We start from the raw sequence: 25,375 nt of genomic DNA on the forward strand, positions 1-25,375 counted from the left end.
CTTCTCCTCCCCAGCCTATGCATCTTCTAATTCATTCTGCCAAATTCGTTTGCCCACCACACTTCTCCCTTAGACTGCATTGTTGTTCTGCCTTTGATTAACTTTTGTGCAGTACACACATAAAATATTTCGTTCACTTTTTCAATTTCTGTATTTTATTTTCACGCACACTGCATGATTCTGGAGGCTGGAGGATAATTTGAATATTTGCTTGTTTTTGTTTTTAGGTTGTTAAGCTATAGGCAGTTTTACTACTTATCTTATTATAAACATATGACAAACTATTTAGACTGTTTTCACACAGTAGTTGTGTGTATTTTGGTTATCATGTACTTTTATTTATACATACAGTATCTTACTGCATGAAGTAGCATATGCTATTCATGATGCTATATCAACACTTAACTGCCTTCTGTGGTTAAAGGTATAGCATCACAGCAGCTTTTGATGGACATACAGTACAAGAATAATTAAACTTGGCAGTCAGTGACTTGGATTGATTGACAGATTTTCAGATTAGGCAACAGAATAGGAGTTAATTTGTAATAAACTAAATAAAATAAGAATACTCCTCCATTAATACAAGCTTCCTTGTTTTGCATTAGAAAGGTATTGGTATGCTTCTGCTTTAACTTTGTACATATATTACTGTCTCCACAGAGTGTCCAAATGTAAACATGTCAATCTGCTACATCTATCAAGAAAATTCCTTAATCCGTTTATCAGTCTTAAGTCTTTTTTTTTTTTATTTGTGAAGACAGATTTCAAGGATCTTGTCACTCTCCATTGTAAGACTGAGGCATTGTTACATTGTCTAAACCAGTGGTCTCAAACTCCAGTCCTGGAGGGCCGCAGTGACTGTAGGGTTTCATTTTAACCTTTTTCTTAATTGGTGACCAGTTTTTGCTGCTAATTAATTTATTTTCCTTTTTCTTTTTAATTGACTTTTCTTAAGATTTGTTCCCCTGAATTTCTTTCCTGTTCCCCTGAATTGCTTTGTTTCTTTCCTTAAATGGCACCCAAACAGAAATGAAATGTAAAGTGAGTGAGCCAGCAGAAGACCAACTAAGTCAGGGTCTCAAACTCCAACCAATTTCCCCCCAACCAGTTACTTAATTGGAAGCCAAATCTTGTTAATTAAACCCATTCTTTAATTCTGTGGCTTATTGCTGCTTTCATTGTGCAATGGCATACATTTCCAAAATTATTTTCTTCTTTCTAAGCACTGGTAAAATGTTTTGTGGACCTGAGCAGATCAACATTCCTGAGATCATCATCTTTCTTTATTATGAGATATTATGTTTAGGGCTGCAACTAATGATTATTTTGGTAGTCGACTAATTGTTCAATTTATTTTTCGATTAGTTATGATTATTTCATGCCTGACTATTTTGATGCCTGTGACCTGTGGTTGCACATGCTGTTCTGGGCTCCAGTGTCTTGCCTCATCTGCCCACGTCTGTCAACCTGCGAATGTCACCCTGATGTCTCCACATTAACACAATTAAAATTAATAATTAATCAAATTAAAATAACAACCAGTGAAACATATGAATTTGAAAATAATCAGATATTTTTATATTAGTGTGACCATCACAATAAAAAAAAAAATACATTAAACAATACAAATTAAAGTGCACTTAGTCTTTAAGCAAAAAAAGTCCATTTAACTTAACCAAAAAGTACATTGTTAAAACTGAAACGTTTTTCATATTTTAGTAATAAATGACACAATGTAGACATAAACTGTATAATGTGTAAAGCCTGAAGTGCAAAGATCAAATAAACACTTTCACAAAAGGTTCAAGGACAATACAATAGCGTCCGTGGTGCAGCGGTAGGAATTGCTGTCTTATAATCAAGAGTCCCCCCGGTTCAATCCTGACTGCCTCGCATATTTACCATTTTGAGTAGTGAGTTGCTGTTATTGTTAATATTACACAATAAACACATACATTTGATTTGCGTCTGTAACAGCCACTGTAAATATATAGTACTTGTAAAAGGTACCTTTTTTTTTTTTTTCTTTTTTCTTCTCTGTCACGATACATACTACCGCCCCCCAGGGATCTGACGCTGTTACTTTTTATCATAAACTGGGAATAACTGTAGATGTGTGTGGTGTTTTGAGACAATCGAACTGGAAATTCTCTGATCTGGATGGATAAAAGCTGACACAAATGCTGGCGAATCTGCCTTATTCATATCTCATTGTCACTTGATTTTTTTTTTTATTCAATTTTATTGAGTGTTCCTGCTTATGCTGAATTAGTATGCACAGGATGTCAAAGCTGCACTCAAAAAAAAACAGACATAGGTATATATGATATTTGGAATTATTCATTTTATGAACTTATAGTACATTTTGGAAAATATTGTGGCACTGATGCAACATTATTCATATTCATTCACGTACCTTCTTGTGGTTGTAACCAGTGACCACATTTTTTTTAACCCTGACCTTGCCCAGTCTGCACAGGACTCCAGGACATGCAGAGGAAAGAATGTTCCTCTGCAAGGTGAGCCATGAACACTCTTTCTTTTCTCAGTGGACCCCATACATGCCTTGCACAGAACATGTGCTTTGATCACCACCAGGTCAAGCTTATTATAGCACAAGCAACCAGCCACCTGCCTGCTCATGCTAGCATTGAATAAGCTCACATCTTCTGGTGTCAGCGCACAGCACCGGGGGAAAAAAAGAAAGAGACAAATATGTGTGATATTTTGAAGAAATCATTGTATGACCTGAATAGTACCAATCAGAAAACATAATCGCACTAATGCAATATTATTTGAAAATGAACAGATCGGGTATAAATTTGTTACTTGTAAAAGTTCGCTTTTTTCTCTTTTATTTTCTCAGTCTCGTTGACGCGCTCCCTCACCTCCTGATCTGACCCTAACTAACTAACTAACAGCGCCAGCATAAATTCTCAAGAGATGGCGGCATCACAGCTCCAGGATGCTTGTGTTTAAGATGCTCATGCATCGCGGTGGTGCTGCAGTGAAAAGAAAGCTCCGCTTTGCATAATCTGCATTCAGCTTTTTTTCTTTTTCGGCGAAGTGCTCCCACACTTTAGAAAGTTTCTGTCTCAATTTTTTTCCATCTCCTTCCCCCTCCTCTATCCGACTCGCCATTGCAACCACGTTTATTATCCTCTACATTCTTCTTCTCCTCAGACGTTCTTCTTTGTTGGTAGGACTGTGCAGTCTTGGCAAACAATAACAAACGATACTGCCCCCAGACGTTCATGTACTGCATTGCAGTTACAAAAACCAATGTGGTCCTTTGTGACTGAAGCCTCTATTGAAGGTTCTGTTTATGATATGTCGACGATTTTTTGTAGTCGACATCATCGATTATGTTGACTAATCGTTGCAGCCCTAATTATGTGATGGACACAGTTTGCTGGTCATGTTTTGCATCTCATTGTTGTTTGGCTGCTAATTAAGGAAAAATAAACAATTCTGGGGTCTGAGCCTTCAAGAACAAGTCAATTAAAATTAATTCAAAAGAAGTTAATTGGCAGCAAAAACAGGCCACTGATTAAGAAAAGGGTTAGAATGAAAACCTGCAGCCCTCCAGGACCAGAGTTTGAGACCACTGGCCTACACTTTGCCTGGGGAGTCACCATGTGTATTGTATAAAATGTATGCTATAGTGGTAAATAGGGCTTGTCGATTTGGCCTATTAATCAAAATCTCGATTAATTGAACATTTTAACTCGATTACGATTAATGAACGATTATTTTATTTATTTTTTTTGTTTTTTTGCCCTCATAGTTCACTGACAAGTTTTGTACAGTAAATATGCTCACATATTACAAGTGAGAGATTTTTGAATGAAGGGTGCATTACTTGATTTTAAAATAATTGAAGGAAACACACTATCTACTCCATCCATCCATTTTCTAACCCGCTGAATCCGAATACAGGGTCACGGGGGTCTGCTGGAGCCAATCCCAGCCAACACAGGGCACAAGGCAGGAACCAATCCTGGGCAGGGTGCCAACCCACCGCAGGACACACACAAACACACCCACACACCAAGCACACACTAGGGCCAATTTAGAATCGCCAATCCACCTAACCTGCATGTCTTTGGATTGTGGGAGGAAACCGAGCCCGGAGGAAACCCACACAGACACGGGGAGAACATGCAAACTCCACGCAGGGAGGACCCGGAAAGCGAACCCGGGTCTCCTAACTGCGAGGCAGCAGCGCTACCACTGCGCCACCATGCCGCCCACACTATCTACTATCTGTGATTATTTATTGAACATCAATGTTGAACAACTGAAATTAAAGCACACATTGCCTAAAACGAATAGTCACTTTGTTCTTATAAAAAAAGTAAAAATAAATAACTTGCACTTTTGGAAACAAAATAAATTATTTTCAATGTTTTTCTTATTAAAAGTAGAAAATAAGCAGTATCTCTTCTAAATAAAATAACTCTTTTATATATCCTGTAAATATTTTAAACAGTGCATTTCTTGCATCTTCTGTAAACAAATATTTTAATGTGCAATGTATCAATGTAAACAACAGATTGTTGTAATGAAAATAGAACTCTCTAAACACTGTTGCATGAGGTGATCTTAGCGATCTTGTCATGTCACTATATGAACATGAATTTACTGTAAGTTCTTACTAAGAAACACGAGCATGTTAACCTTTTCAGGTTTCAGGCAGGACCTGAGGCATGTAACAATGTTTCCGCCCGAACTGAAAACCCGCTTTGATGGGGAGCTAGTAGCTGGTATGCAGAGATACTTTTTTGCCACCTTACTTAGAGTGGGAAAGTGTACATGATGCTTCCTCCACCAGTCCAGTGGATTTGCCTCACTATCCAGCATTGGGGACACCAAATAGCTGCTCATCTCTGCACCGTTGTCTATCGTAATGGCTGAAAGTTTTTCTTCCGCGAGGTCCCATTCAGAAAGCATATCTTTCAGACCTTGCACAATCATATCTGCCGTGTGATCGGCTGGAAAATATGCCGTCTCAAGGCATCTCTGGCGCAGCTTCCAATCGTCGTCAATGTAGTGCAAAGTAAGGCTCAAGAATGGGTCCATCGTCCTACTTGACCAGAGATCAGATGTGGCTGCAAAGTGTTGAACATTTTTTCAGTTCAACAGCTACATTTTTACAACATGTCTTGTACATGTCTGGCAGCGCAGTTAAAAAAATGTGCTCGCGATGGCACAGTGTATCTTCTGTCGAGAGTTTTAACGAGGTGTTTAAACCTGCTTCGCTCCACTGTAGCCAAGGGAGTCCTATCCGCGATGTAATAACAAATAGCATCAGTTATTTCTTTCCATCTTCTTGAACTCTTCTCATACTGTGTGGCATTTGTGAACGCTTGTGTTATCGACATCTGCTTTGCGTTGGCACCTGTTGCTGGGCGCTTGTCAGTCTCTTTTTGTTTTTTTTGAGCCATGCACTGTTTATATTCAGTAACGTGATTGTGCTTCAAGTGTTGAAACAAATTGGTGGTGTTACCTTTGGGCGTCGAAACTGTTTTTCTACAGTGTCTACATCTGACTTCATTTTGTTCGATGTCATCCTTACTGAAGCCAAAATGTGTCCAAATGATGGAGACTGTGTTTTTCTTTGGTACAAGCTGCTGTTGTTGCTCAGTTGTGTCAGTGTTTAAGCTCTCCATGCTCGACATGTCGGCGGAATAACGTAACGGAGAGGGGTCACGTAACTCCACACATGGTAGTGTTTTTAAAGGGAAAGTAATCGAAATAATCGACCTGGAAAAATTTGAACAATTATAGGTTCTGAATGTCGATTTCAATTACTTTTCGATTAATCGCCCAGCCCTAGTAAAAATAAAGTGCCACAAACCAATGACAATTAATATATTAACAATATAAAGTGTTACTAACATTGAATACATATGTGACATAATTTAATGTATGTAGCAGATACTTACTTCAGTCAGAGATGATGATAACAATGATAATAAAATAATAATAATAAGTTAAAGTGGATGTTTAACCTAGAAGTCTGAAAATGGTGATTATAGCACTTGATTTTGTTATTGCAGTCTATTAATTTTGGTTAACAGAAGTACAATGAAATATGCTTTGTGGGGCATCTGTTGTTCAAGAGAGATTCATTGATCTTGACTTTGATGATGATGCTGTGATCTTCGCAGAATCAGTGGAGGCACTAAAGTCCGAGTGTTTGGGCTTATGAGTGTCCTGAAGAAAAACCAAGATCCAGGTATTTAATGACCTCTTAGGCACAGCCATCAGCAATGTGTCTCTCAGCGGAGACATCATCACCCCTATTGAGAGGTTTGTTTACTACGGCAGTGACATTTATGTCTCTGGTGACTATTCCAATAAAGTCAGTACACCAATTGGGAGAGCATGGGGGTGGGTCATGAAAGGGCTGCGTGGCGCCTCTCGATATCTTTGCAAAAGGACATAGGTCCAAGTCTTTAGAGTCCTGGTGTTTCTTGTTTTACTGTATGGTTGCGAGACATGGACGCTATCCAGTGACCTGAGACGAAGACTGGACTAGGCAAAGCTGTAAATTCCTTCTGCCACCTAAAATTTTAATTTTAATAAATGATGCTGAAAAAACTTCTGGTTTACTACAGATATTAAGTAAAAAAATGTGAATTTGGCTAAGCATTTTAGAAGCGATCTTATTTTATTAAAAAACTTTCAAAACTTAATATATACATTTAACAGTATAATAAGTATATTGATTGTTTTGATGGTAGTTCAATTTTACGAACAGAGTTCAAGCTTTAAAAAGTAAATAATACAATATGTTTAATTACAGAGGACATGCATTATGACAATGTTGTATGATTGTGGGTTTTCTGTAATTTTCACTAACTCGGTAATTTGGCCATCTAAACCGTTAACTGGGTTACAGTTAAGTACTTTGTAGTCTGCACATGTCTGTTACGCTCTGTTTGCCCGTTTAGCTTTACACACACTTTCAGTAGCCGCAAGTGGAAGCATCCATAAGGTTGGAAGATCTTCTTCTTTCTCATGGCTGAATAATGTGTCTCAATATTTCAGAAATTACTAAATTTAAGTTGATGAACTGAACTGAACTCTGGAGGAGTAGGAAATGCGTAAAAGTTATATGCATTAAGTAGTCTGCTTACTTTTTAAAGTAATGAGAAACCTAACACACATATTGAAGTAAAAACACCCATGTTATTATAGTAGAAGCACTGGGTGTGCCGCTCCTTTGGAGATTTCTATTGTATAGCCAATTAGAAAAGTGTACTCTGTGTTTAATCTAGCTGTTTGCTATAGCTCTGTTGAAACAGTATAATTGAGTGACAGAGCAGCCTGTGTTCATACGTTGAATCTTCAGGGGCTCAGGTCGAGGATGTAAAATGAGGATTAATGTAGAGCACATGAAGCATTAAACATATTTATAAAACCTAAAAAAATTTTCTCAAGCTTCATGCTTGTTTTCAGATTCAAGGTGGCTGAAAATGTCGATTAACCCTTTTTTGCACAGTTTAATTAAATTAGAGTGTTTTGCTGAAGGAGAATTTCAGAAAAATGCCTGCACATGGTAAATGAAGATTTTTAAGAAACCAGGTTTCTCCCTTAAAATTTACTTGCCTTATCCTGGTTGTGTGTTTCCATGTAAGTGCACTCATTGAACTGTTACCTGTATAAGATGTGGTTAATATTGCAACAGTGTAGATATCCTGCTGTGCAGTGTTTAGGTTTACTGTAAATATCACTGGATACTTGGACAATTGCTAAACACAGCCTATGACCAAAGCTCAGGAGTCTGGTCCAGTCATGGACAGTTGCATACACTAAGTTTGCTCCATTATCTGTAATCATGGAAATTTGCTCCTTCATGTCCCTGGTGACCAGTGTGACTCTCAGTCGTTGAGCTCTTGCATTCCTGTATTTGTGGAGAGTGTACTTTTTTTTAAGCATCTGATTTTCAGGACTGTAAATCCCTAGTCATTATAATAAGCCATTATACTTAGGCATGCTTCCATAGTTCTACTCTAATTTACAGTTTGACTATTTAAACTGAATGTGTTTTACAATTCTGTTTTTATGTATTCATTTTCATTCTGTGTAATGCATTTTTTAAATGGACAGCGAGATTAAAATCAGAAAAGAACAATGAAAACAGAAATCAATGACAATGTTCATTTTATCTATATATTTTTAACTAGTATGTAGTGGATAAACATCCATTTTTCATGTTTATATAGCACATTAATGATGCACAAAAAGAGTGAAGTTTTAAATTTTTTTTTACATAATTTTTAGTTTTGGTAATAATGCACCAGTCAACTTATAATTGGCTAGATTTTTGCTTTTCAAACTCTAGTTACAGTACAGACATTTGCACTATCTGCAATAACTTATGCTAAACATAGTGTACCATCACATTTTAATAAGTCAAATTTCACATATCCAGCTTCTGAGAAAACTTTTCACAGTATCTCCGAGTGCATAACTTGCATTACGTTGACCCACCTAACTATAGAAAACCAACCTCGATAGTACATTTCAAGGGCTTTCTCAGTTATTCAAGTCATTTTGAAATACAGTAAAATGACCATTGTCACTGTATAATTCAGACAGTGATTGTGAACAAAGGGTTTCCTGGTGAAATGTATAATGACACATAACTAAATTCTTCTGATCTCAGTTATCAGTTTCTCAAAAATGTTCTCACCTGTTGCTGTGTCATTCATAGTGACCAATAAAAGCAATTCTTGTTACATCTCAAGACCCATGGGAATTCTATACACAAAAACCATTAGCTGGCTAGTTCTCATTTTACTGCCCCAGTCCTCGCAGGTTTTGGGGGAAAAATCACTAGCTAGTGCTCATTTTGTCTATTGTCTCAATCAAAGCAAGTGAGTAATCCTCGAAATTTATAGCAAAATCTTGCAGATTCCTTTGTGTTCTGCACCATGTCACCTTTTCAGTTGGACACAGTATGATAAGCCATGTTAATAAAAACTGTTTCCGCTGTGCTTCTGCAGTAGCAACTACGCATTCCTTCACAAACTCACCTTCAAAATAAGGCCTCAGTCGTTTAGCAGTTAAGTCCAATCACAACATAGCTGGCCTTTGTGACATATCCATCTTCTATTTATGCCAGAGAAAGGAGCTTATTTGGTGGTCATATTATTCCTAAGCCACCTGTATTTTTTCCACTTGCACTGATCCTTGAAATTTGCCATAATTTGCATGTTTACTGGTATAATGATGCACAATATTGCTCTTTTGGAAAATGGCAAGAGCTTTTCACTTCCGCAAAGAGTTATTTCTCTGTTCTCTTGTTTTGAAAGTCATGACCTTGACTTTTCTTCACTTTGCCATTTTTCACATTAAGTTATACTCTCAAGATAGACCAGTTAAATTGCTTGTAAGTAGAACTGGATGATGAAAATACATCTTATCTTATGGTGGTCAACTGGGTCATTCAAAAGATGAAACATCACAGCATTTGGATGTGTTTTTTCCAATGTCCCAAGTTATTTTCAAGGAAATTATTGTTAAAGTAGCTATGATGTGAACCCAGCCAAAACCCAAAGGTCATGTGGAAAGACAATTTACCCTCCGGGATTAATAGTGTGCCAAATACCAAAAAAAAACAAAAAAAAAACATGCATATACATCAAGTCTACTAAACATCCATCAGGTCTTTTCATGTTGGCTGGAGGTACATAGGAATCTCACCCCTCAATTAGACAAAACGGATTCAAACACTGTTACTGGTGGTACTTAATTTAATGAAGCAAAGAAGGCACCCTGAACCAGCTTCATCTTAGTGTTTTACAGTTGACCCAGACTTGAACCAAATGCTGCCAAGATCTGTTGCAGAATGTTGTGACTCTAAATTGGGCTAAGTAGGCAAGAAAATTAGTAAATTCATGTAAAATGGCTATTTATAGTTAGTTACTGTAGGAATGTGCCTAATTTTCCATATTTATCATACCAGAATTATCATTAAGCATTTATTTTAAGATAAGCAATGCATGAATTTTAAAGCACTTGTATAAACAGATTTCAGAAATAATTGCAAAGTAATAATTCTTTGCCTGTCTCCATAACAACACAGTGTTTTTTACAGAAACCTGCACTAAGAAATACTATGTGTAACTCAGACATTAGTGTTTTAAACAATGTTTTGTTTTCTTTGGGTCTGATTTTATCTGTATATTTTAATAGATTATGGCAATGACTTCAAACTGGATAATTACTTTTATTTGATATTAAAAGCTTAAGAAGCACTTTTGTCACTAGTCTTGTCTTTATGGGATGAACCACCTTCAAGGTGATGACCGAGAAAGTTGATAGTCATTGTATTCTATATTATGATTTATCATTTGTAATTTTTTTTTTATAATTCTCTCATATACGTCAGCTCGATTCGATAACACATTTTAAAACTACCCTCAAAACTTATCTTTTCAAACTGGCATCCCAATTGTGAATTTTGCACTGTTACTGCCAGTTATCTTTGTTTGTTTGCTAATTATTGCTGTTTGATTTAGCCTTCTCTTTAGTCTCGAGAGCGACGGTGAACGCGGAAGGAGGATTCGAGATGGCGGGCGGGGCTCTGTCATGCGTTCCCCATGGCGCGAGAGGAGGGTTAGAGTGGGCGGGCAGGCAGGCCTCTGTCGGGCGACTTGAAGGAGCTGGTGTTTCTAAAAGAACAATGAAAAGTCATCGTGGCTCTGAGGTTCATATGGACTGTAGCAGAGACGAAAGTGACTGAGGCTGTGTTTGGTGAGGTGTTTCATGCAGGCACATGAGCAGGCAGTACGCATGCCTCGAGAGTGAAGGTGGACGTGGCAAGAGAGTTACAGTTGGCTGGTGGGGCTCTGTCGTGCGTATCCCATGACGTGGGAGGAGGGTTAAAGTCGTGCGTATCCCATGGTCTTGGAGTTGGTGAGTGGGGCTCTGTGTCTTCCGTGCCCTTAGTGAATTATATCTACAGATAGATAGATAGATTACTTCTTACTTCTAACAGGAAAAAAGCTGCAGAATTGGGCTACTCTAGTTCTAAGAACAAGTAAAGTGGTAGCTGAATTCCTTCTTCTGTTATTATGGAGTATATACTTTTTGTGTAGACCTTATGAAATGTTTTTGTGTGGGCCTAATTAAAACTTAGCATTCCATTCTTTGCTTAATTAACTTAACTTACACTGTGTTTGAAAATTCCTTGCTGCATAACTAACTTTTCAAGCAAATATTTATACAGTTGGATATCCATCCATCCATTTTCCAACCCGCTGAATCCGATCACAGGGTCACGGGGGGTCTGCTGGAGCCAATCCCAGCCAACACAGGACACAAGGCAGGAACCAATCCCGGGCTGGGTGCCAACCCACCGCAGTATAATTGGATATTTGTAATGGCATTCTGATTATATTGCTGCATTAGGTTTCTTTAGTATACATACTATTGCGCAATTGAGTAGTCGGTTTTACATGATTACTGGCCGGTTAGAATGACAACATGATAGCTGCTATTAACAGTACTTCATAATTCATAGTAGTGTCTTTTCTGCATCATACTTTTAAAATGAAAAAGTCAACATCGTGAATATATGCCCATAATGCTGTTGGTGTGGAGTTTGAATTTGGCTAGTCTTACACATCTCCAACATGTGCAGGGTAGGTCAACTACCAGTTTTAAATTGACCCCGGGTGAATATGGATGGGTGTTATAAGGCCCTGAGATTGATTAGCACTCTGTTCAGAGTTGTGTTCTGCTTTGTTCTCTGTATTGCTGTTCAAAGACTTTCTGCCATGACCCAGAAATGAACCAAGCAGGTTTGGGAAGGTTATGTTAGTTAAATGTTGATACTGTATATTTCCTGCACATTTCAGTTTAATTAGATAAAATGAATAGCAAATTACTCATGTACTAGTTTTTATTTGAATAACTAGTACTTTATTTTTTTAAATGGAGGGTGGGGGCTAAAAATATCCTTCAGGTGGAAAATGTGAAACATTTTGTTTTCTGTGTGGCATTTTTCTGTAAAAATATCAAATGGAACATTCTTTTTATTTAAAAATTCTTATGTCATGAGATGTTGGATGTAGCTGGAGAAGCAACTGTCCTTTGTTATAGTGCAGATTAGCTCTATAGTTTCCATTTGAACAAATGCTGCCATGTCATTTTTAATGATACATGTGGTTTCCCCAAGATTTTATATCATGGCAGAATATATGCTTCCTTTTTTATTTTGCTTCTTCCTGTATGCCATTTATTTACTTTGCATATCTACTCTTAATTAGTGTATAGGTTTATAGAATCATTATTGTCATTGAGTAGACATTGAGAACTTTTAATGATTGCAAAAGGTGTTAGACTGTAAATAACCATTATGTTGCCCATTCTTTGACTACTACTGACATAATAGCTGGATTAACCTGTTAGTGTGCCAAGTGTAGAAATATGAAGCTATAGTTTTACCCTATAAGTCTAAAGTGTATTTTGTTTGTTTTAGTATTAAAAAGGCACTATATCAAAAAACTTCTACATTCAGTAGTACCATCATGTCATATCAATTATGACTAATGTACAGGGTGGGCCATTTATATGGATACACCTTAATAAAATGGGAATGGTTGGTGATATTAACTTCCTGTTTGTGGCACATTAGTATATGTGAGGGGGAAAACTTTTCAAGATGGGTGGTGACCATGGTGGCCATTTTGAAGTCGGCCATTTTGGATCCAACTTTTGTTTTTTCAATAGGAAGAGGGTCATGTGACACATCAAACTTATTGGGAATTTCACAAGAAAAATAATGGTGTGCTTGGTTTTAACGTAACTTTATTTTTTTTTAATGAGTTATTTACAAGTTTCTGACCACTTATAAAATGTGTTCAATGTGCTGCCCATTGTGTTGGATTGTCAATGCAACCCTCTTCTCCCACTCTTCACACACTGATAGCAACACCGCAAGAGAAATGCTAGCACAGGCTTCCAGTATCCGTAGTTTCAGGTGCTGCACATCTCGTATCTTCACAGCATAGACAATTGCCTTCAGATGACCCCAAAGATAAAAGTCTAAGGGGGTCAGATCGGGAGACCTTGGGGGCCATTCAACTGGACCACGACGACCAATCCACTTTCCCGGAAACTGTTCATCTAGGAATGCTCGGACCTGACACCCATAATGTGGTTGTGCACCATCTTGCTGGAAAAACTCGGGGAACGTGCCAGCTTCAGTGCATAAATTGGGAAACACATCATCATGTAGCAATTTCGCATATCCAGTGGCCTTGAGGTTTCCATTGATGAAGAATGGCCCCACTATCTTTGTACCCCATATACCACACCATACCATCAATTTTTTGTTCCAACAGTCTTGGAGGGATCTATCCAATGTGGGTTAGTGTCAGACCAATAGCGGTGGTTTTGTTTGTTAACTTCACCATTCACATAAAAGTTTGCCTCATCACTGAACAAAATCTTCTGCGTAAACTGAGGGTCCTGTTCCAATTTTGTTTTGCCCATTCTGCAAATTCAGTGCGCCGATCTGGGTCATCCTCGTTGAGATGCTGCAGTAGCTGGAGTTTGTAAGGGTGCCATTTGTGAGTAGCTAATATCCGCCGAAGGGATGTTCGACTAATGCCACTCTCCAGTGACATGCGGCGAGTGCTACGCTGTGGGCTCTTGCTGAATGAAGCTAGGACAGCCACTGATGTTTCTTCATTAGTGACAGTTTTCATGCATCCACATTTTGGCAAATCCAACACTGAACCAGTTTCACGAAACTTAGCAAGCAGTTTGCTAACTGTAGCATGGGAGATGGGTGGTCTCGTAGGGTGTCTTGCATTGAAATCTGCTGCAATGACCCGGTTACTGCGTTCACCAGACATCAACACAATTTCTATCCACTCCTCACGTGTTAACCTCTGCGACATGTCAATGGCTGTAAACAAAGAGAAACTTGTAAATAACTCATGAAAGAATAAAGTTACGTTAAAACCAAGCACACCATTGTTTTTCTTGTGAAATTCCCAATAAGTTTGATGTGTCACATGACCCTCTTCCTATTGAAAAAACAAAAGTTGGATCCAAAATGGCCACCATGGTCACCACCCATCTTGAAAAGTTTTCCCGCTCACATATACTAATGTACCACAAACAGGAAGTTATTATCACCAACCATTCCCATTTTGTAGAATCATACCAGGATGTAAGAAGCTTTTGATTGTAGGGAGTTTGTTGCTTGAGGTTGCATTCAAATTTGAATATTTTTTTTACGGGAAAACAGTGCCTGGAATATTCCTGGAATTTCTCTTGAAATTTTATTGCAATCATTCCATACAAATCAATCAATTTTTACAAAAAGTAAGATTGAAAGCAAATCAACCCCCTTTTTGAGAGTATTTTAGTATCATTATTACAATGTGCCTCATACAGACCAATTTCACTTTTGAATAAGTCCTTATTTTGTTTAGGAAAAACTGTGATTAATGCTTGGCGAAAAGTTTGAGGAAGAGTTTGTCTCTGGCTTCTGTAAATGTTACTAATAGGAAGGGAGCTAGCTGATCGGAGAATTTCTTATAAAATTCTGCAGGGTAGCCATCAGGGCCTGCTGCTTTCCCGCCTTGAAGTGACCTTATAGCATCTAGTAATTCTGATAATGTCAGAGGTTTGTCGAGTTCCTCCGCACTAAGTATCTATTTGTGGTATCTGTAATGTATCCAGAAATGCAGTAGATTGTGTATTGTCTTCTTTAAACTCAGTAGAATATAAGGATTTATAGTAGTCTCTAAATGTTGACCATGTACAACCCTTTGTCTGCAGTGTACCCATCTTTGGATGGCTATTCCCAGAAGGATAATACACCATGTCACAAATCTCCTGCTTCATTTTCAGATTTTTCCTCCTTTCACACATTCTGCTTCTACTTCAATTCATAATGTTTTTTGCAATAACATGTCTTCAGCCTTCAGCATGAGATTCCAGAACCTCCTACACATCATCAGCATAAATGTCCTTAAACCTGACTTTAACTTCCAGGTTAATGAAGTCATTACAATTTGCCATATGCAAAGTTTAGAAACCTTGTAAATTGTGCTCAGTATCTAGAAGGACCTTTTTTCAAATGAGTTTCTCCCAAGCAGGTGCAATCATTTTTCTCTACAACTCCTTCACTGTTACTTTATTACTTTTATAAAAATCCTTTCACAAAGATATTTTTAACTGCATATTCAGTAGTATGCCTTAAAGGTGACAATCTCACCTTGATCCATGGGTTAATGAGGCTGTGTTAGGACACGCAAACAGAACCTACCTATAACCTCCGTATTCAACAGGGATTTTAAGGTGTCCTGGAGCATTATTAATATATTATAAGTTCTTTGTTTTCCAGCTAGTTTCATGAATTTATTTTTCACCATAGGGCAAAAATAATTGTGAATTTAATCTGTAGTACTAGGTTGTTGTACCATGTTAGACATTGTGGATATAATGAGAAGTCAAGCAAAATGACACCTTTTATTGGCTAACTAAAAAGATTACAATATGCAAGCTTTCGAGGCACCTCGGCCCCTTTAGGCAAGAAGGTGCCTGAGTTGCCTCAAAAGCTTGTATATTGTAATCTTTTTAGTTAGCCAATAAAAGGTGTCATTTTGCTTGAATGTAATCTGTAAACACTTGTTTAGTTACACAGTCACTTCTGTTTGATTTTTGTATCATCAGCAAGATTTGCTTATTTATACTTTTAATTCTCTGGGGTTTTCAGTATGGTACATAAATAAAGGAAGCACATTACTATGACACACCTCTTCATTGTTATGGCAGTCCAAAATTATAAGTATAAAATTATGCTTTGTTTCATTCTTTGGGGCTCTTGGGGGAAATACAACCATCTGAGTATGTGAACATCTTTTCAAAGGGGTTGTTTCTGGTGGAATATTTTGGAGAAAGCAGTAACATCTGAATCAGCCATACATTGACCTTTTGCTTCATTCAGTAATATTAAAAAAATGAAGCAATACAAATCATACTTTTAAACTTTTAGTTTGCTGTATTAGTATAGCATAATACTGTACAAACAAGACTATAAAAAAACAAAAACAAAAACAAATGTCTGCACCTTGTCTCTTGCGCCATGATGTTTCAATACATTCAGGTAATGTATGGAATGAATTAATTCCTTAACTAATTATTTACTTGAATTATTGTATTCTGAAGGTACTAATGCAAAGGAAATATCATAAGCCTGACAAACCTGATTTGAAACATACTGTATGTTTCTACTATCAAGACTTTAAAGGCTTCAAAGCACATTAGAACTGAATATGTCCTGTTTAAATATGGAATTTTCTAATTCATGTGTCACTGGTATAGTAATGTATATGTTTGATTTTGATGGTGTTTAATTTTGGGTAGTGTATTTTTCATTTACCAAACAGGAACAATAGAAATTAAATTTGGAATGTACACATGGTGAGATAGTTCTGGAGTAGGTTATGATCAGGTATTTTTTTTTTTTTTACAAATCTTTGCTGAAATTTTCCCAGGCCTATAAAAATCCCCCTTGTTTGTCATTATGTGGGTGGGGGACATCACCTCGGTCAAAGCAATGATTAGTTACTGATGATTATTTCTGTATTTTAGTTTGCACCATTGATTTTGCCTTATGTGTTTTTCTTCCATGTAATTTACTCTGTTGCTTGCATAGAATGCTAAATTTAACTCAACTGAGATCTGGAATGAATCATTTAGGTAGAATTAAAAAATAGTGTAATAGTATTTATTTTTTTCTTTTTTAGATGGAAGATGGTCAGACCCTCTTTGACTACAATGTTGGGTTGAATGACATTGTTCAGTTGTTAATCCGCTCACAGACTGATGGCCCAGGTTCGCAAGGTAAAAAGAAAGTCAAGGAAAGTGGGAGTGCTTCTTCAGTTTCTGGAATGATGATTAACAATACCAAGAAATCAAACCGTCAATTGGAAAATCAGCCCTCCACATCAGCCCGCACATTTCTCATTGATCCTGGCATTGGTGTGTTTAAGGCAAGTGTATCTGCGGTTTTTGTATCAACTTGGATATTTAAGCATAGTACTAAATATAATTATGAGGTTTTTGAAAGACCTGAGGCAAAAACAAGAAATCATTGTCATTCTTTTCAAAGACCAGTGGTTTGTAGCAAACATTGATGGTCTGACAAACTCTATTTGCATTTGGTACCAGAATAAATTCATGGGGAAAAAATGGTTTCCTCAAAACAAACACATATATTTAAAATGTATTAGTACTGTGCAAAAGTTTTCAACTACACTCCCAAAAAAATTATTTCTAAAGCTGGTTGTCTTGTAAGTGTGTGTTTACTCGGAAATACTTTTTATATAACATTAGAATATGCGTAAATAAACTCTAATGAAGCAAAACATAAGAATGTGTTGTGATTTTATAATAATCCAATTATTTGACCTCCTTTAGAATGTAGCTGATGTGATTTGCACACTGCTGTGTATATTTTTCAAGTAGTTCTGTGGTAAATTCTTTCAATCTTTTTGCAGTATTTTCTATTACTTTTGTTTGACTTCGGCTAAATTTTGTTCTTTTCCTTGTTGAAGTGATCTCATGCAGCTCTAGTTATGTTGAGGACAATGTTGTGAGGTGGCCAGGATAATATTGTTAGTGTTCATGAATTACTCTCCAAGTAGGTTTTCATTGTATTTCTGATGTATTTGGTGTTTTTGCCAGTATGTTGAATTTCAGTAGGTACAGTATGATGTATAAAAAAATATTTAATTGCAGTAATCATTCCATTGATCTTTTTTTGTTTTTTTTGCATTGGTCTTAATTGATATTCTAATTTTCCGAGATACTGAATTTGGGACTTTCATTAGTTGTCGGTTATAATCATCAAAATTAAAAGAAATATATATTCTAATTTTATGACCAGCACCTGTATAGTTTCTAGAATTTACAGAGAATAATGCAGGAAATAAACAAAGCACACAATGAGTGGCAGTTCTGTGGGCAAGAATACTTTGTTTAGAAGACTGGTCACAAAGAACAGGTGTCACTCTTTCAAAGTAACAGAAAGGCCATAAATACCCAAATAATACTACTTTACATTACTGTGCTAAGCAAAACAATCTGTTTCAATTCATATTGTCTCAAGCCTTGAAGTGGCTAAGCTGCTATGGCAGAAGTCCATGTGGGATTCCAGTTCTGCTAACTAAGGACTGAAATATAAGACGTTTGATCACCAAAACCAGATGGTTATAGGTTAGAAAAATGTCACCTGCTCTGGCCAGTCTCGATTTCTGTTACAAGGTACAAATTGTAAGGTAGGAATTTGCTGTCAACAGCGTGAATACGTCCCTTGTCTGTGATATAGGCTGGTGGTGGTGGTAAAATTGTATGAATGTTTTTTTCTGGAGGCAAAATGTTGTCCTAGACAGTGATAGAAATGTTTACCTCATAAAGCGGCTAGTGAGTGTGTTTGTATGTGTGTATGAATGACATAAATTCTGTGGTAAAAAAAAAAAATTATAAGGTTTACTTTTAAGTGATCACAGTTAATCTAATAAAAAATATAAAGCTTATTTAGAAGTTTTTACAATACAAGTTACAAATTGTGAAATGGAAATGACAGCAAAGGAAGAAAAGTATATAATTTCATTCATAAAAATGTGTTAAATCATTAAGACGTTAATTTTCATAGCCTAATATACTATATACAGTACATATAACATTACTGCACTGTTATATGGATTACTACTACTTCAGAGAATGCTATATTTTTGTGGATACTGCTAAAGTGAAGCACAGTATATTTTTTGGGGTTAACACCTGATAGTATAGTCATTCTTTTGTATTTTGTGAATATAAAGCCTTTCTTTTCAGGCTGGACATGTGTTATCACTCAGGTCAGCTGCAATCTAATTCTCCATATTAGGTGAATAAAGCTTGGTTCTTTACAGAGCATTAGGTGGTGGGTTTGTTTGTGGTGCAGTAGTTGAGTGTGACAACGGAATGGAAATAGTAGGGTTTGTCTAAGATAAGTTTCCAATCCTACATTTAAAATGAAAGGTTCATCTATAGTATAGGTAAATGGTATAATCTTCTTTCTTTCCATGTTGTTATTTTATATTAGGCTTGACAAAATAGCCATTATTGCTGTATAACTGCTACTTATTGGTATTTAGAAAGAATTAACTCCACTTTCTTAGGTATGTGGGTTAAATAGATAGTATTCTGTTAGAAAGATGGTGGTGAATATAACTCACTACATATTTGTATATTTTTTCAAGTTGAATCAGGCCAAGACATTGGTAATAATAGGGTGCAATAGACCAAAGAGAGTTTTTACTGTGTGATTAAAAAAAAAAAATCGTTTCTGTTCATGTATCAAGTTAGAAACACTTGTTTTTAAATTCAGATTTTGCCATTCATTGCCTGTGAAATCTTGCTTAATCCAGGTTTTTTATCCAAGGATGTTTTATTGCTTTTATTTATTTAGTTTATTTATTTATAAAATCAAGGATCAAACATTCTTTTTTTACCTTAATGATGTAAAGTATTTTGTAATGACTTTTTGGCTGAAAAATTAAATAAGAAGAAATTTAAACAGAATTGACAGACAGCAAACATCATTTTTGGTTTAAAAACCTTCAACCTTTCCTTCAATTAGAAAGGGTTGACTGCATTTTTTAGGTGACAATTTCTTCATTTTGTAAGTACACAATATAGTTGTTTAAATACTTCCAGTTTGGGAACACTACCACAGTGCTGTATACACAATGTAACTAAGGAAAGAACTGAAACTTTAAAAGAGGGTACACTAGAAAAAAAGAGTTAATCTGAAATAGGATATGATAATAATTATAATTTGTAAATGCCAATCCTATGCTAAGGTTGACCATAATCTTAGAAGTACGATAGTTGCAGATAATATATATGAATGAAAATGAAAATATATGAAAAATGATATTCACAATAACTGCACAAGACTTCACTGCACCACTGTTGAGCTCTTTTTCTCTGGGTTAAATAGCCAGAGGGGAATTTCAGACGTAATGATGTCAGGGTGGCTCCACCTCTTTGGGGTACCATTCTCAAAACATAAGGAACATGAGAGGACTTCACACAAGGCACACAGAAACACAATATCTACAAATCACTTAATTAAAGAAAACATGAACAAAGAAAAACATCTCTCTATTATAAAAGGAAATTCTGGGATGAGACTTTCTCTGAGATAATTTCAACTCCCCAAGAGATAATTTCAGGTCCCGTGAGATGAGATATTTTGCCAAGAGATTTTGACAAGTCCTGCCCTCCTCTCAACAAACATTTACAACCACTTCCATGGTCCACTCACTTTTCATTTGTGTGAATGCTATTGTCAGACACAGTACCTGCGCTCTCAGATGAAAAGGCCTATCTGCAAGAATGAAAATATTTGTTGTTTGGTGAAAGTGAAATCCACATACGCGAGCAGCAGAGACTCAAAGGGGGGGGGGTTGGTGAGCAAACAGAACAGGGAGTGAAGCCCCCCAGTTTTAACTTTTTAACTCAAAAAACAAAAAATAGAAATAACCACAGAAAACTATAACACAGGTAAATAATATGAGCACCAATATTATAAGTAAACATCCATCCATTATTCAACCTGCTATATCCTAACTACAGGGTAACGGGGGTCTGCTGGAGCCAATCTCAGCCAACACAGGGCTCAAGGCAGGAAACAAACCTCAAACTAGGGACAGTTTAGGATCACCAATGCACCTAATGTGCATGTCTTTGGACTGTGGGAGGAAACCATAGCATCCGGAGGAAACCCACGCAGACACAATTAGAACATGCAAACTCCACACCGGGAGGACCCGGGAAGTGAACCCAGGTCTCCTAACTGCGAGGCAGCAGCACTACCACTGTGCCACTGTGCCGTCCTTAAGTAAACATACAAACTCCAATTATGTTTTTAGCAAGAAAATATACTCCTTGAAAGTTACTTTTCTTGTCAAAAAATGTTATTTCCAAAACCATCGAAGATAGGACAGAATGCACGCCCAGATTGCTGGGAACAACTGAAAAAGTAGTAAAATGCTAGTAACCAATTTGTAGAGTTTTACTGTTTTGAAGCAGTTAAAATAATAAAAACAATCTTTCAGTGCCTTTTTTATTTTCAAATAAATTACCATATTATGAATGTGCCTATCTGAAAAAGGTATATTCTGCATGTGTATGTGAATGCCAGACCTTGCTCTTTCATAAAATATATATCTGGAGAAGGAATCATACTGTGTGACCAAATTATAGCACAAACAACCACCACAATTTGTCCTTTGTTAGTTGCTCACATCCTTGTGCTTGCCCAATTTTCCTGCACCTTCGAGAACTGAGTGTTCACTTGCTGCCTAATGTAAATTACCCCTTGACCAGTGCTGTCAATGGTTTTAATGTTGTGGCTGCTTGGTGTGTATCTATTTACATATATACATATAGATATAGTAGATATAGATATATATATATAGCTAGAGATAAATAGATATATACTGTATATATAGATGTGTATTTTCTGTTAATTTTCAGTGAACCATTCTAAACCCCTCCTCACATATATTAACCAGGGAGAAATTTGAGTTGAAAATTTGAAGGAAAAGGCACCTAGGATGTTTATATTTTGTAATTTTTTTTTAAAGATTTTTCTGATGTGTCTGTTCTGTGTTCTGGTGCTTCACATGGCCCCCTCCCTCATACCCTTATAGTCAATTGAGTGATTTAGAGTGTAGAGGTCTGGTTCCATGTGAAGCAGTGAGCACCAAGAAACACAGAGTAAATAAATCTGTGTTGAATCTTCACATATGTTGTTCACATCAGCGTAGCAGTTTAAAAAAAAAAAAAACAATTTGAGAGCAGTAGGCGTTATGTCTGCGCCCAAAAAGTTTTGGATTGTGGAATTCTGAATTAGGGGTATTTAACCTATAATAATTAGATTATAAATTATTGTTAGCACTATACATTATTTTTTAGTTATTCTTCATTTTCTTTGGCTCTGAGGCTAAGTATCTCGAAGGTTGCCATTTTGAATCCTCGTTACTGCCTAAAGAGATCCTGCTCTACTGGGCCCTTAAGCAAAGCCCTAATCTTCACTTGCTCCAGGGTTGCTGTATGTAAAATGGCTGACTTTACACTCTGACCCCAAGGGATATGCAAAAACCAACACATTCCTAATATAAGAAATTGTATAAGGCGATATAAAGAACAAAAAAAAAAAAAGACATTTTGCTCTGAGTATGATGTTTGAATTGTCTGCTAGTTATTTTTATTCAGATCTTTTAATTTATATAAATAAAATATCTGTATACTGTAACTAATTGTGCTTTATGGATCTATTAATAAGTAATTTTATTCAGTGTTTTTCCTGGTACAGATATGAGAGATAATGTGAAAAATCAGCTTACTATGATTTATTTGTATGATTTTTAAAGTTTAACCGCATTTCTTTTTCTACAGATAAATGAACTTGTAGACTGTCGAGATGTGAGCATTGGAGCCTGGTTTGAAGCAACCATTGAAAATGTGGTAAGAGCCAATAAAGGACAAAATAGCAAGTCTTCTGCTAAAGGAGGTAAAATGGGCAAAAGGACTAATGGAAAGCTGGAAGTTGACCCAAATTATTCCTCTCAGGACAGCAATGGCGATTCCTGTTTTTCCTTGGACAGTGGACCTTCCACATCTTACACAGACTTCTTGGACAATGAGGAGGATATTATTTATCATATCAGATATGATGAGTAAGTTGAAGCTTGAAGACTGGCTGTACTTATCCATTTTAAACGGTCCTCGTTTTCAGTGAGTGGGCGATCCTGTTTATGGAGTACTTAAAAATTGTTCAACTATTTGCTGCTACCTGACAAAAAATCAACTTTACATTTACATTGTAATGGTTGACGTTATAACTCTACAGTACTCATTCAGATTAAGGTAGGGTAAAAATATGCCTAGCAGACATAAAAGGTAAGTACATGCTAGAACAGATACAGAATATTTAATGGATATTGTGAATTATATCAAATTCTATGTATGGTATCTCATAAAAAACACACAGTTTAGTCAGAGTGATGTTGTTCATAGTAGGGTAAAGTATGTCATGTTCTTCAAAATATTTTAAAGATGTTACAAGCACTCAAAAAAAGCACCTAATATTTTTTCCCAGAAAATTTTATGGGAACATTTATCACTCAGATGTTTACTCATGTAGACAGTCCCTTGTAATATTTAATATTGAATCCAAGACATGAGTGAATGTAACAGAAGATGTCAATAGGTTAATTTTTTAAACATAGTTATTTTAGCGTAGTGAAAGAACAGTTGTTGATTCCTGATCATCATTTCCAATAGTATTACTAATCCACACATTTACAACAGCTTGTTGGGTCCCTTCCAATAGTAACATTTAACACTGTACATATTAGCAAGTGAATATACTCATAAAATGTGTGTGTATGTTTGTTTATTGCTGTGATATTTTTTTTAATGTAGCCATATTCCTTACTTGCATACCCAGTAAAACATGTATTGTATGATTTTTTTTTTTTTTTTTTGTATATCCTAAAGCCATGCACTCCATGAAATGTTACTTAATTTAGTGTTGTGTTTATAATATTTCATAGGTGCTGGGCAAACATAGGTGTTTGCCAACTGTGTAAGTTAATGAGGCTGAATTTACCTTTTCTGGAACATCCTATCTATCAAGACTGATTTGAAAGTTTATATTGATTTGTGCCATTAATCATATTATTTCATTTGGAAGAGAAATGCTGGACTTTTAAATTCCAATTGAGTTTTTCTTAAAGCAGTTTTGGTATCTTATACAATGCATACAGATTATTTTGGCTACGTCAACATATACAGCATATCTCATCAGAAGTGAGATATTAAATGTTTTTTTGCTTAATTTTTTTACATGATTTTAACATTGATCTTCACCCAAAATCCAGAAAATAAATTTGTAGCTGTGTTTGTCCCAGTTAACAAAGTTCTGCAGCTTTTAGTTTGCTTCATAGGACAGTACTGACAATAGTGTGACACAGTAGTTCCACAGATATGACAAATAAAATAAAATGTTTCACTCTTTGTGGACCACCGTAAACATTTTTACCTCTACAGAAACAACAAACCACTTGTGACATTTGAGGATAAAACTCCCATTAAGATCCATTTGATGTTGATACTGTATATCTTCACATTCATTGCAGTTTAGTACCTAAGAGTTTTTTTAGATAGATAGATAGATAGATAGATACTTTATTATTAATATAATATTAAATTAATGAGTGATAAAAATGCAGGTATAACAGACAATAACTTTGTATAATGTTAACGTTTACCCACCCGGGTATAATTGAAGAGTCGCATAGTGTGGGAGAGGAACGATCTCCTCAGTCTGTCGTCAGTGGAGCAGGACAGTGACAGCAGCTGTCTGTCACTGAAGCTGCTCCACTGTCTGGAGATGATACTGTTCAGTGGATTCTCCATGATTGACAGGAGCTTGCTCGGCACCCGTCGCTCTGCCACAGATGTCAAACTGCCCAGCTCCGTGCCTACAATAGTTTGTCACCAGTTTGTCCAGGCGTGAGGCGTCCCTCTACTTTATGCTGCCTCCCCAGCATACTACCGCGTAGAAGAGGGCACTCGCCACAACCGTCTGATAGAACATCTGCAGCATCTTATTGCATATGTTGAAGGATGCCAGTCTTCTAAGAAAGGTATACACATACAGTTGTATACAGTGAAATGCAGCTCAGTGAGCAGACTCTACTGTTCAATAAAATTAAAGTGTACATTAAAAATAATTATTAAAGATCTAGGTTAAAAATAATGAAGTAATTAGAGGTATAATAATTGTTAAATACATATTAAATAATACGACTATTTTTATAATTTTAAGTAATGCCTGAGAAGATGAGCTTTAATTATTTTAATCACCTAGGGAGTTAAGCTCTTCCTCTGTCTTTCTGTTCATGATTTGAGACAACGCAAGCGCCTTCCTGATCTTAGCCATTTAGAATGCCTGTAGAAAGGGTGAGAAGAGTCCTTCATAATCCTAACTACCCTGGTAATATACAGTATGCTTTCAACGGCTGTGTGATAGAAGGCTGAAATCCACTGTAAGATCTTTTGTTTTGCTGATGTTGATGGACACAGTTTTCCTGTCACTGCCAGCCACTTCAGCTAGGTGAGGCTTCTCATTGTTGTTCCTGATGTTGCCTACTACAGATGTATTGTCAGCAGATTTACTTAGGTGTTTTAGCTGTACCTGGCTACACACTCATGTGTATGTCGGTATATAGTGAGTACCTCTCATAAAATCCACTTTACATTTGGATTATAA

General features: G+C 36.3%; 1 protein-coding gene across 1 annotated transcript in view; it reads left to right on the top strand.

Moving 5' to 3' along the window:
- Positions 1 to 25,375, top strand: part of LOC120533005 (E3 ubiquitin-protein ligase UHRF2-like) — a 161,910-nt gene that overhangs the window by 27,626 nt on the left and 108,909 nt on the right. The window contains exons 2-3 of the mRNA XM_039759592.1: positions 16,788 to 17,033; positions 22,495 to 22,775. Coding sequence (XP_039615526.1) covers positions 16,788 to 17,033; positions 22,495 to 22,775 — 527 coding nt within the window. The remainder of the gene's footprint in view (positions 1 to 16,787; positions 17,034 to 22,494; positions 22,776 to 25,375) is intronic.

This window comes from Polypterus senegalus, chromosome 7, assembly GCF_016835505.1.
Source record: "Polypterus senegalus isolate Bchr_013 chromosome 7, ASM1683550v1, whole genome shotgun sequence".
Lineage (NCBI taxonomy): Eukaryota > Metazoa > Chordata > Cladistia > Polypteriformes > Polypteridae > Polypterus > Polypterus senegalus.